Below are 13,874 nucleotides of genomic sequence, written 5' to 3'. Positions count from 1 at the left end.
ATATTTAGGTATTGACAAAGGTGAGATTATCACCTTAATGGATGTATCGACAACTCAACAAGTCATATGAAAAAATAGAAAGATGATTTAAAGGTGGGAGGATAAGGAAAAATGACGTAGAGTAAATTGATGGAGTTCAAATGGACTAAAATAGTGGGCATCAAATGCTTTGCTTATCTATAAACATTTAGTCCAAATTGGTGGTTCAAATAGTATTAAAGGTTATTTATTGCAAATGAAATACAAAAATGTCAATTGTTTAGTTATAACAAGTTAACAACCATCACAAAAACCCTTGTAAAATAGAACAACTCGAACATATCATTTAATTTATGGATTTCATTTAACTTATAGGCGTTATAGTTGTTTAAATTATTAAAAAAGTGTGAGATTGGATTTGTCTACACCATTGTTCTCATGGCTTTAATCTGACTAAATATTTTAGCACCCAACTCCAATTCTATCTATCCACTTTTTTGTTGAATGAAAAATCAAAACATGAACCTTGATGTAAGTTTGCACGAAAGTGTGACCCTTTGTAACGCACATGTAACACATTTTTGATGTATGCAATATGCATACATGCGTGCCTTAAGCCTTAATAAGATGCATTAAATATTTTTCCTACTTTGACAACACTGGTTTGGATATTCACGGAAAAATCGCGCATCAACTGAAAATATCATTGTTAAATAATTTTTAAGTGCCATTACATCGTCTCTCCTAGGCCTTTTACATTTGTTGATGCAAAACTTTAACCAATTCATCCAAAAATGTAAAAAATAAATTGATATTTGAAAAATATCAAAAACCTTTTTCCATAAGTCCATAACATTTGCTCTTTTCTAAAATATCAATAAAAATTGCGTCACAATTCATATACGTATTATACGAAAAACGTAAAACTCTACCTAGTGTTATTACAAAGTAGTGTGAAACATAGAAATTACGGATTTAGAGTCACATACGAGTAAAATTATATAAAATTGATATTTTATAATATGTTTTTTTTTAACGTTAACACATAGTATGTATATATATCGAGATGAATCTTACTCTTAGAATATTTCGTTTGATCAACCTTTTCTTTTCTTTCAATAAAAAAATACGGAGTCACATTTTTTTTTTTTCTTTTTTCCCTTTCTTTTAAAAATATTCATAATGTTTTTTTAAGGTCTTCTAAATTTTGAAAGACCCTTGACTGGGCAATTGACGACTGAATCCATCTGAACCCTAACCCTTACCCGCCACACGTGTAAACCACACTCGTAAAAAAACTGGTCCCTATATAAATCTCCGGAATTTGCAAATCTAAACCATTCTAACTTTCCAATAATTTCACTTTTAGTTCCTCAATGTTGCTTCATTTCGCTTAGCAGTCCCTCCCCATTTTTTTTTTGTTGAAGCGAGAAATTCAATCCCCAACTCCATAACTTGGAAGAAAGAGAGAGAAAGTTTTAGAGAGAGAAAGTTTCAAACTCTCTGAATAAATTTAAAATTTAATTGAAATTAATAATTTTGTAATAACTTTTAATAAAAATTGATAAATAAAATTTATAAATTTAAAATATAGTCGGTGACGAATTTTCAGTTGCAACACCAAACACGCCCTAATTTCTCTCTCCTCTGCTCGGCGGCCGGTGACATTGTCGCTTTAATTGTCTCCTTTTTTCATGGGCGATCTTTGGATTTTTTTGAGGTTAGTTTTTTTTGAGTTTAATTTGATCTTTTTGTTTGATTTTTCAGTTGTTATTTTGTGTTAATTTTTTTTTGGACTTTTGATGATTTTTTAGTTTAAGGATGCTGTGATTTTGGGCTGATTGATTGATTTATGAGATTATTGGGTTAATTTGTGAGTAATTTGGGTTAAATCGATTGATTTTTGATGGTTAGGGTTTCAAATTTGTGAGTGTTGATGTAATTGTTAATTAGGGTTTGTTGTCTTTGGCCTTCTAGATTGGTGATGGATTAGTTAATGGACGATTTATTTTTAGGTGTGCAACATGTCATATTGTTGAATGATTTAGTTTTTTTTTCAAAATTGTTGATTTTTGTACATGCTTTGTATTTTGCATTTCATATTTGGGATTGTGGAATTTGATGTATATCTGTTGTGGGTTTTATGGACATGCATCGTCTACAGATTTCAGTGCTTATGAGTTATCAATTGAACTCGCGCTTCAGTCAGCTTGTCACACTGAAATCTCAGTGAGAGAAGATGCTTAGGGGGACAGGAGAAGATGAAAAGATTGCTGGTGTTTGTAATCTGACCGTTTCGATTTTGTTCGTTTTTCAGAGTGTTTTATCCTTCACTTCTGGAATTTCAGTTGGACAGTTTACTCATTGTTGTTGTTAGCATCATCTACTAGCTGGTGATATTATTGTGCTCAATATGGTGATTTGTTGGATTGGTTTGATTGAGATTGCTCTGCTTTTCTGTCTGCTACATAGACGGAACACTAAAATGCGAGTGCCAGTTAATGACTTATTTTATTGTTAAGTTGCTGTGCTTCTTTGGAAACATGAAGCATTTCTTCAGGGCATTTCAACAACGAGGCTGTTGAAATCTTTTTCTTTAAGTGACAATTAACACTGTCTTGTTACATGGTTGCATTTGGTTATGACAGGGTTTCACTGTAAAGTTTGTGTTGGTCATTACGTTATATTTGTTTGGGGAAGGGGTGGATCGTGATGCTGCTCTTAGCATGGCATTGGTAGTCAATCACTAGCATCATTGGTCCTTTTTTTAAAAAAATATTTATTTATTTATTATTATTCACTAATATATTTGGCTGGCTGTATTCATGAAATATAGCATTGGAGTTTCTAGATTTAACTAAATAAGTGGAGATACAAGGGAAAATGGTGTATCTTTAGGAATCAAATGGAACTGTGAAATGGAGAGGCTTCTGAGCTCTGATCTAATTTTTCGAGGATCATAATTCCTCAGTTTCCTTACACACGACTTCTTCCTCTTTCCTTTCTTCTGTATTGTTGATTTTTGATATGCTTGCATATGTTTATTTATTTATTTTTTTAAAAATTTATTTGAACATTCATGATTATTGATATACTTTAATTTAATTTTCAATTGATTTCTCATTTCCTTTTCCTTTCAGGAAATATTTTGTATTCGAGGACAGGAGGGGTGTGTACTGAAGCAAGGGGGTTTATCATAAGCAAATTGCGAAGACACGTTCGTTCTAGCATTTTGTTGACCTTTTGAGCATCATAACTGGTTATTATGGTGCTGAAGAAGAATGATCAAACTGCTGACCTTTGCCAGGCAGCTGATGACAGTGAGGATCCTAGTTCCACTTTGGAGGCTTCTGAGTGGAGGAGGGACCAGAAAGGTTTAGGACAGGGCAACGATGCCAATTTCAATAATAAAAAAACCGATATTGCGAATGAGGTTCTTTGCTCAGGTACAGATAAAAATGATAGAAGTGGGTCATGTGAGAATGGTCTAGTTAACAATCTGGGTCAAGGAGTTGAGGCAGTTGATTTGAGGAATAACCCTGGGAGTCTAGGTTTGGATTATGATATGGAAGATGGGCACCTTGAATCAAGAAAGAATAGTCAATCTTCAGAAGCTACTATTCAGAGATTATCCGCATCACCTAGTGACAGTTTTCATGGCCAGAATGAGAAGGTCATGCAGTCATATGAAGTAATGGAATCTGATGAAAAGTTTGAATCTTCTTTGCAAACATCTCATGGAGATGATGTTGATGAATCTGATGTTGAGGAAGAAGATGTAAGTAAAGTTTTTTGAGTTTTGAGATTTTTATCCTGTTAGAATATACTTATTATTCGTGATCTACTACAATATTCTCTTCACCATTTTATTTTTTAGCTGTCATTTCATATGTTCTGCTGGTAAGAAAATTCAGGCCATATTATCGTATGGAACTCTATGCCTTTCCTGTTTAGAAATTATCGACCTGTTGGAATAAAGTAGTTATGTTAAGAACATTATGATTCAGACAAACCCGGATTGTATTAAATACATTATGAATCAGAAATGGAATATATTAAGAACATTATAAAACAGAGTGTTTTGAATTTAATTAATTTGGTATGATATGACTCACTAGAACTTAATCGAGGAGTGTTTGAGTTGATTCACTTCTCTTTTGAATCTGCCTCTCTTAGTCACCCCAGTATAGAATGGGGTTTGGCACATATGAGTTCCAACAATGCTACTCCTTGAAAATTTGCATCATAGGTATCTTCTTTCCTTTTGAAGCTTAGTTTGGTGAGGGAGAAGATCCCCTAAAACCGGGAGGGAAGCTCTAACCAACTGTCAGAAGGGGGTGTTTTTGGTAAAACTACTTGACAGGGGAACATCTACTTTAAAATTTTACAACATTGGTGTTTTGTTCCAACTGTAATCTGTCCAGAATTTTATGCTAATCATCCTAGTGGGACATTAAAGTCCTCAGAAATGACAATATTTGGATAAATCTAGTTCAGTCATTCTTGTTGAGAGCATTAAACCATATTACACCTGCTTGTTTCTTTTATAACTAGTTGCTCGTGGAGTATGGAAGCTTGTATGCTGGTTCCCATAATGGCTCAGTCTACTGAATGCTGCTTGTTGTGACCTACAATGTTCCCATTGACATGGCCTGATTGACCCGGAGGCCTGTTATATTTGTTGATTTAACAGAGTATAGATATGCATATGCTTGTACATGCCTTCTTTATTTCTCTTTAATGCAAAAAGGCATGTCTGTACATGTTCTTGGTGGTGTCTTGTTCATTTGTCCATTGAATTGATCGAATGCATAACCTCAAGCACACTGCTAGGAAGCTAGCATTTTATTAGTTCATATGTCCATTGCATATGTTCATAGGTTGCTTTATTATATCTGTATTGTTAACCATTTGTATTCATTGTATGCAATTGGGTATATGAGGTTGTCTTGCTTTCTTTACAACATGGAAATACTTGTTTTCACATCTTGTTAGTAAGTTTCTGTTCTTGATTTCTTGCCAGACTAATAGTTTATTTAAATGGGAATATGACAGGTGAAGGTGTGTGATATTTGTGGTGATGCTGGCCGTGAAGATTTGCTAGCTGTATGTAGTAGGTGCAGTGATGGTGCAGAACACACGTATGTTTAAAGCTTTTCTTCTTTCAATTTTGATCTGTTGATAATTGCTGTATTGACTACATCTTAGCTTTATCAATTTCTCGAACTAGGTATTGCATGCGTGTGATGCTTGAGAAAGTTCCAGAAGGTGACTGGTTTTGTGAAGAATGCAAATATAATGAAGAACTGGAAGCACGGAGACAGGAGCCCGTAAAGTTAGGTAGTACTGAAAGAAGCAAATCTCTTGGAAGGACAAGTTCTGTAAATTCAGACCCTTCTACTAAGCTGGATAATAAGGACTCCTTATTTGAACGTAGTAAATTGAAAACTGTTAGTCTTAGTAAACAACTATCGGCAAAGAGATCTGGAGACAGCATTGAAGCCGGTCCAACAGCAAAAAAGCAGGTTTTTGAGTCAAGTGCAGGTTCGCCAACTGCGTTAAGTCCTAGTCGAGTGCCTGTGCTTTCTAGGGATAGTTCATTGAAGAATACGGATAAGACAAAAGGAAAGCTTACAAATCAATATTCAACAGGCACTGAATCTGCTGGGGATTCTTCAGAAAGTACACGTTCTCCTACCAAAAATTCTCACATCCTGAAAGGTAATTTCATCCTGAAAGCTCATGAACAGCTTGTGGATTTGGCTATTTTTTTTTTAATTTTTTTTTTTTAATTTTTTGTTATTATAATTTATAATCATCATTGTTATAACAACTTTTTTTAGGTTATATAGTATTGATTGCCTGCTTTTTATTCCAGGTAATTTCGCAAAGTCAAATTCCTTTGGCTCCTCTAATTTGAAGGCAACTGTAAAGGTGTCAGAAGAAGTTGTTCAAAAGCAAAGGCAAGGTGGTGTTGATGCAAAGGATGGGTTAGGGAAATTGATTGGCAAATCTACATCTTTTAAAGGATTAGGACGCTCTAGTTTGACTGAACCGAAAGTCAAAATGCTCTCTCCAAAATGTGCTCCTGTTCAGGAATTGAAAGGTCAGAAGCAAGTAAGAGATCGTGGCTCATTTGAAAGAAAGAACTCCATCAAATCGGACCATTCTTTTCCTGTTCAATCAGCAGCAAATTCTTCCAAGCGTCTTCCTCGTGTTGAAAACATCTCTGTAAGCAATAGCCGAGATTACAAGAATGCTCAATCTGATGGAAAATCGACTAGTTTGTCAAAGCAGGCCTGCAATTTGGCTCACAAGTCACCAGAGTCTATGGGTAGTTCAGGTACTTTGAAATCCAGTAATGTTCCTAGTTTTGTTGTTTTCCTCTTTAAGTTTTTGATAGTTTTTTTATCAGGTGAAGCTAAGAGGTTATCAGGGACAAGTATCAGGGGATCTGGAACTAGTAGCTCTGCCGAAGCAAAGCCCAGCCATGGCAGCTTAAAGGAAGGGCCAGCTTTAAATTCTTTGCGGACTGCTGATGGATCACTTGTTGGTACCAACGGGGCCAAGGCAGATGGGCATGACAATCAGACTGAAAAAGCACTAGAAGATAATGTAGGTCGCTCTAGACATGGTGTTAATGGTGCTTTGATTAGTGGAAATCGCCGAGGTGTTTCCTCAGATGTTTCCCTGTCGAGAGTAAAAGATGGGATGCATGAAGAAAATAAGTTAAAGGCTGCTATTGAGGCAGCAATGCAAAAAAAGCAGCACATTTTTAAAAAGAATAAGATACCTGAGAAACTTAATGAGTTGTCAGTGGCAATTAGTCAAGGAAATCAGGAAGGAGATGCAGTTCTAAATCAACCGATGGATTTAATTGCTGAGGAAGCAGTTCATGCAAGAGATGCAGGACTTTTCAGCAATACATCAAACTCTTTCAAACATACATCTGTTAGTACTGCAAAAGAGTTCAAAGTTTACCCTGCTGATGTTGTCCTTTCTTCTGAAGAAGACTCAGTTCTCACATCATCCGCCATCCCTGAACAAGAGGCTGTCTGGCAGTATGAGCTCTTTTCTCAGGCCTTCTTTCGTAATGTTTGGCAGATATTAGGTTTGTTTTCTTTTACTTATACTTTGCTGATGAGATGCTTGCTTGTTTTTGCAGAGGTGGTTTTGAGATACATAGAAATGGAAAACTTTCAGATGTATGTGGTGGGTTTCAAGCACATTTATCAAGTTGTGCATCTGGAAAAGTGCTTGAAGTGGTGAGTAAGCTTCCGCAGAAAATTGTTTTTAACGAAGTATCTCGACCATGTGCGTGGCCTATTCAGTTCAAGGAAGCAGGCCCTAGCGAGGATAACATTGCCTTGTATTTTTTTGCCAAAGATCTTGAGAGGTTTGTGCTAGCACATATTTTCTTCTATTTTCGTAGTTGAAGTACTTTTGTGGTTATACATGTAATTGCTCTGGTCTCATTTTGATGCCCTTTTTGCTTGTGTCCCAGTTATATGAGGAGTTACAAGAATATGTTGGAGTATATGATGAAGCATGACTTAGCTCTTAAAGGAAATGTGAATGGGGTCGAACTCCTTATATTTCCATCAAACCAACTTTCTCATAGATCACAGCGTAAGTTCCCAAAGTCTACATATTTTGATCTTTTGTGATCTTATAATTGTTTTTGATGTGTATAATCTTAACTGCTTGGAGGCAATAGTTCCTAAAACTGACCTAGATTGACCTCTTTAATCTTTATGCAACAACACAATATGTTGTTAGCCCAGGGCCTTGCTGAACAAAAGGCTCGTTACCAAGCAGTGTAAGGTGTTGGATTTACAGACTTACTGTTTCTTTGATCCTTGCTGATTCCAGACCTTTGCTTACATCTTCTCTGCTATGTGTGAAAAATATCTGTATCGTAATGTCCTATGACTGTCCTTTACTTCTTGAGTGACAGAATGAGGTTCCTCTTCCACAATCACTTGCTTGGTTGTATATTACTTCACTGTTATTTCGTGACTTGTTCTCTCTCCTTAGGATGGGTTGATGCTGCCGTTGTGAAATGCTAGAATGCAAAATTATAGTATTTTTGATGTTCTATGAAGAAAATATGCAACTTGTGGCCTGATCTGTTAGGTTTCTTCGCTTAATATTTTTTCATGAGCTGTCTTGTTTCTATGGGTGGATACTCTTTAACTTTTACATAGCATTGTTTTTGATAGGTAGTAAAGAGTTGTGCTAATATAATTTACCATTCTTCTGCAGGTTGGAATACTTTATATTTTATGTGGGGGGTTTTCCGTGGACGAAGGGCACGTTGCTCAGATGACAGAAATGCTTCTCTGGAGAGGCCTGAAATTTCTGTTTCTGTTGCAAATATGGTCCCTAGAGACAAAGATGTTTCAGCTACTTGTCTCTCTGAGGACACATGTTTGCAGAGGCCTGCAGTAGAAGACTTATCTGTATCAGGCAATGATACTGTTGTACCAAGATGTGAGGCTCCAGTTTTAGATGGGTCATCTCTTCAAAAGTCTGGCAGTTTGTCTAATGGAGATTGTTCTGACCAGGGATTTAATGTAGGTAGGACCAATTTGAGCTCACCAACCAGCCAAGGGGACCTTGATAAAATAACCGAAAAATGTTCTTCAGTTTTAGGTACAGAAGCATGCTCTGTGTCACGGACTGCTGCTCTGGTAATGTTTGGTTTCCTTGATCTTTTCTACATTATTTCCGGCTCTTTTGGTAGGATTTACTTAGATAATGTATCTTCACTTATTGCATTCCTGTCATACATGTCCTTTAATTTATTTGTCAAGTACTGATTTTCTGTACGTGATCCTGACTAGTATCTCCCACTGTATGTAGGAAGATCAGAATCGGCAAGACCCTTGTGTAATTTTAAAGCATCAGCAGTCAACACATAGTGGCAATAATCTTCATGAACCCAAGAAGTCGCTGTCAGATCTTGTGTCAGAGAAACGAGATATTTCATCTGATTCTTTCAAAGTGCTTATGGAGAGTAAGCAAGAGGATTGCTCTGCTTCCACTCTAGAGGAACAGGAAGTGCTGCATACAGTATGCAACAAAATTTATGAGAAGTCTGAGAATCACTTGAAGCAAGAAGATCAGTGTGTGAATAACATACAGGAAAATGGATGCCAGGCAAAACTTGAGAATAGTGTGGAGCAAGTGGACAAGAATCATTCCGTGTGGAAGAATGATGAAGTCAAATTGAATTGGAATGGGGGATTAAAACAAGAAGGGTTTGTGGATATAAATGTTTCTGTTGATGGTAGCATGGAAGCCCTCCCTGTCTTGCAATGTTCACCCAAAAGACATTCAGATGAAGATTCAAAACCTACAATAGAAGCTACTTCTGTGATCCCATGCCAAAAGAGGCCGTGGGCAGAAATGAAAGATGGCTCAGAAGGTAGTGAACAAGCATGCATCAGCAAAAGATTAAAAGAGGATGATGATTTATATAGTTGTGATCGACGTAGTATTCCAAGTGCATTTAGTGATAGGTTTGCAGCTCAAATGCGTGATGTGAGCACTAGCTCACGTACTGAAAATACATCTAATGAAGCTGTTGATGGGAAGTCAACTTTGGTGAATCCAGAATCAGCTGAGAGATGCTTCTTTCTTGTGGACCCACATGCTGTTCAAAGTAACTCATCAGAAGATCACTCGTCGCCTTGGAAAGCATCTTTGTTAGGAAATGAGAATCGGCTACCTGATGGATCTCCGAACTTGGAACTTGCTTTAGGAGTTGAGAAGAAACAGTCAAGAAAAGGAGTCTTGCCTTTCTATGCTGGGATAGTTGATAGAAAAGGTCCTGACAGGCCTCCTGACTTACCATCTCCAAAGGAAGAAGATGAAGATGCCAGTGCTTCTCTCTCTCTTTCCCTTGCATTTCCATTCTCGGGTAAGGAAAGCCCAGTGAGGCCTTAGAGGCCCCTGACAACTCTGGAACAGGTGCTTCCTGCAAGGCATGAGGCAAATACTTCTCTGCTTCTTTTCAGGGGTACATCAGGCAAGTAGACAGGTCAGTTCTCATATGTATATTATTTATTTCACATATGGCAAATCAATCGGTCATATACTTGATCCTTCTCATGGGTTTTTGAGAGGACCAATGCCTCATGTTCATAACCCCACAGGATTTGTTGATATTTTACACTGCCCTCACCCAAAAATCCCCATCCCTTCTCTCTCTCTCTCTCTTTTTATCTTCTTTTGGATGGTGCATAGGCACGGCTCTTTGTATATAAAGAGAATAGTAGCCGTCACAGTCCACAAATGCATAATGATCCAAACTGATGTTCTATGTACCGAAAATTGTTGTCTAGTTTTGTCTAATGTACTTCAATCAACATTTTCTTTACAAGATAGCAAAATAAATCTTTGAAATATTTTCTTGTTCTGAGTAATAGTAGAGGAGTATGGAATTTATACATAGTTTGTACTGGTGGAGAATAGTGTCAGTAATGACTGGCGCTTGTGGGCAAGGCCAGATTGTAGGACTAAGCCGTAACAAGTGTTACAGATTATCATTACAAACCATTTTTGGTAAGTCTCGGACCAAGAAGAATTGATATTCATCTTGCCAGTGGCCAGGAGTGCAAGCTGGAACTGTTTCTGATCTTGGCTTTGCTTGGACCTCGGCTCAGATGACCATTGTTTGGGATAATTAAATGAATACAATGTATATGATACTTGTATAGTTGTACCAGGATCCTTTCTGCCATATCTTTCCTCACCCACCCAAAAATAAAGCAAAGACAAAGAACTATTGGAAAAATAGCAGCTGTATAGAAAGGGTGGGAACTGGGCTTGAGATGCAGCCTGTTGTAGGCATGTTCAACGGCAAATGAGACGACTACTGATCTTCCCCTGAAATTTTGTGAGTTCGTATTTGTAATCTATCTGGCTTCAATTTGCTAACTCATTGGTGAGGAAAAATAGATGAGAATATCATTGAATTCTCTGGTTGTCTCCAAAATCCTGAGATGTGCCGTTCTTTTTATCCAGTTGGTCAACTATATTTGATTGAGTATCGAATAATGACTATACACTTGATCATCGAAATTTGGATATGAACATGATAAATTTGCTATTGATAAATTTATTTTGTTACTTAATAATCTTTACAAATTGATTCTATTATTTTATAGATCGTTTAATGAGAGCAAAAGTATACAATTTGTATACAAGTATAGATTAGCTTAACAATACCATGCAACAAAACAGCTTCTAAGTCTACAAAGTTCACACGCACACAATCAATCACTAGAATATTTTCTCCCCTTGTAACAAAATAAAGCCTTGGCTGTCTTTCGCAACCATTATCTTTTTTGTATCCAAACTCTGCAACACTATTCCGTCATCCTTCACAGCCACCCAAACTCTGTAATAGACAAAGTAAAGACATTGCATGCAAACGCATTAACCTAGAAACATCCCGAAGGTGGAGTGAGTCGATTCTTCATCAGATATGGAACATGGAGTACTGGAGTATGCTACGAGGCTCTTTTTGCTACTCTCTTATAAGCTTATCGATACAAGCAATGGCGAAACAGTATTAGTGTTCAAATTATTTTCTTTCAATAACAAAACAAATCGCACAATAGTTTTTGAACATTATGAAAATTGTTCTGAGCATCATATACTTTCGCATATGCAAAATAATACTCCGTATGTCATCGATGTGGAAACCGTGAGTTAGCCGCCCTTTGCCCAAACGACCACCCATGGAAATAGACCTCTTAAACTACTACTTTACTATTTATAATAATAACTAGGGTGGCTAACGCGCGCGATTTGCGCGCTATAGCTTGCTATGTCTGGGGGAGCTCTTTCGGTTTGGTCTTAAATCACAAATTTAGTTGTTGATAATATTAATAAGCGAAAATATGTAAATAAATATTCTTAAGTGTATAAATGTCCGCACACTGTTCTTAAGAGTATAAAAGAATTGACAAATAATATTAATAAGGGCAAATAAGTAAATAAATATTTTAGAGGGTATAATTGTCTAAATACTATTCATAAGAATTATCTCATATTTCTTAAATTTATAAAAGGTAGAGATTAATTCGTATAATAATAGCAACTCTAATAATTTTGCCATTGGACCAGCAACAACAATGTCATTGACCACCTAGTCCTATAATTGTACAACCACTTTATATAATAGTTTCCATACATGTATATATTGCAAATAAAAAGAAACAGAGGTAGGATTTGAATTGTGCTATTACTTGTACCCAATAGTTGTTCCGTCGACATGAGTTTGGAGATGCTTATTTGCAGTATAACATGGCTATTAAAATCCTCTGTTTTGCTGTTCCCCTTTCTAGTGATGGGAATTCCTCGTTCTTGGACCTTGCCGTTTCCTTAAATTTGAACCTAGCTGCATTTGCTCCTCAAAATAATAAGTTTTCTCAAGCTTCACAACATTGTTCTTTAGTGCTTGAGCTTGATGGTAATAATACTAGAGGTGTATTTCGACGCCAAAGTTGGGATGTTTACCATAGGCCTTTGATGACCTGTCACTTGCTTCTCGGTTAGATCCTACAAACCGAGAAATTTCGCGGGAACTGGACCATGTTAGGAACTTAGTTCAGTTGAAGATTTCAGGAGATTGTTGTCCAGGTATGGATGTTGGTAGTGTGAGTTCACTCCCGGGTACAGAGCCCAGGTATGGTGATGAGGATGTTCTCCCGCATACCTTGATGACAGAAGATCCGAGTCCTCTTCAACAGGTTCCTCCCCTGGCTTTTGGTGTTTCCTTTTCGTCTGCCCACAGTATCCCTCCACTTGCCTTGCCGCATTTGGGTGTTAACCCCTCTTGGGGGATTCAGTTTTCAGCGCGGTCCATTTCAACCAGTCATTCGACCACTTTACATCGTCGTACATCTCTAGGCTTTCGAAAATCGGGTAGCTGGTAGGTTATCGTACACCTGTCAAAAATAAAATCCTAACAAAACCTCCTAACAATGTAGTGGAGTAAGTAGAGTCGAATCCACGTGAAAACGGTTGTTTAATGTAACTTCTAGGAATTTGGAGAAACTAAACTATGTCACGAGATCGGGATAGAAAGGTAGTCTATACTAAAGCAAGAACATAATTAATAAAAAGGCCTAGGGTTATGGTTCACCATACTTATAATTCTAAATCTATCAAATACCATTAATAATTCAATCAATCAATTATCTGGACCAATTGTTAAGCCTACGGTCGGGTCTTAACACTCTCAATTCAACATATGTAGTTCAGTCGCTAACATAATCAGAATTGTTAATTGTAGGTAAGCCTCTAAAAGTGAGAACTTCCGATTCAAACTCTCATCAACAATAATTAATCAAACAATTGATTAGGTTGTAAGATTAACAATAAAACACTATCAATTAGAGATATGGATAATCAACATACCAATAACATCAATCAAGATTCATAGTATAAACACGGATTCCCAAACCCTAGAAATAAACTATTTAAACATGAAATAAATAATTAAAGCTAATCTAATAAAGAAAGCATAATTAAAAGAGAAAATTAAAATACCTTAATGGATTAATGTAACAAACTCAAGAGCAATCCATGGAGGAATCCATGGAATTGCCCTACAAAAACTATGGCTAGGAAGGAAACTAAAACGAACATAAAACAATAATAAAAAGCGTAAGGAGAAAATAAGTCTCCTTGAATATTTATAATTCTCTCAAATTCTAATCTAAAAATAAATAAAGAAAAGATATAAGAAAATATAAGTTACACAAGTTGTCAAACGATTGGACGATTGAAGACGATGTGGCACGAAGATGCTCGATGGAATCGAGAACCAACCGAAAGACGTGTTGCGATGCCCTTGCTTGCTACTGTCGTGGGTCAGT

At 36.6% G+C, this 13,874-nt stretch overlaps 1 protein-coding gene across 4 annotated transcripts; it reads left to right on the top strand.

The window, feature by feature from the left end:
* Positions 1-1,311: 1,311 nt before the first annotated feature.
* LOC110717705 lies at positions 1,312-11,003 on the top strand. Of its 4 annotated transcripts, XM_021896473.1 has the most exons (11): positions 1,312-1,699; positions 3,120-3,757; positions 5,035-5,120; positions 5,210-5,700; positions 5,858-6,322; positions 6,383-7,040; positions 7,145-7,375; positions 7,484-7,608; positions 8,245-8,472; positions 8,560-8,672; positions 8,845-11,003. In XM_021896473.1, the coding sequence occupies exons 2-11, from the start codon at positions 3,245-3,247 to the stop codon at positions 9,928-9,930; spliced, it is 3,996 nt and encodes a 1,331-aa protein (XP_021752165.1). In that variant the 5' UTR covers positions 1,312-1,699; positions 3,120-3,244; the 3' UTR covers positions 9,931-11,003. The 4 variants fall into 4 exon arrangements, with proteins under 4 accessions (XP_021752165.1, XP_021752164.1, XP_021752163.1 ...); XM_021896472.1 differs by having other exon boundaries at positions 6,416-7,040; positions 8,245-8,672; XM_021896471.1 differs by having other exon boundaries at positions 6,395-7,040; positions 8,245-8,672.
* Positions 11,004-13,874: the final 2,871 nt, after the last annotated feature.

The sequence above is a fragment of the Chenopodium quinoa genome, unplaced genomic scaffold (assembly GCF_001683475.1).
Source record: "Chenopodium quinoa cultivar QQ74 unplaced genomic scaffold, ASM168347v1, whole genome shotgun sequence".
Classification (NCBI taxonomy): Eukaryota; Viridiplantae; Streptophyta; class Magnoliopsida; order Caryophyllales; family Amaranthaceae; genus Chenopodium; species Chenopodium quinoa.
This window is presented reverse-complemented; position numbering and strand designations above follow the sequence as displayed.

Excerpts from the sequence above, each read along its gene's own strand:
- LOC110717705 (XM_021896470.1), top strand. The coding sequence starts at position 3,245 with ATGGTGCTGAAGAAGAATGATCAAACTGCTGACCTTTGCCAGGCAGCT. Across the intron at positions 5,121-5,209 it reads AGTGATGGTGCAGAACACAC|GTATTGCATGCGTGTGATGC; the intron begins GTATGTTTAAAG and ends TTCTCGAACTAG. Across the intron at positions 7,376-7,483 it reads TTTGCCAAAGATCTTGAGAG|TTATATGAGGAGTTACAAGA; the intron begins GTTTGTGCTAGC and ends CTTGTGTCCCAG.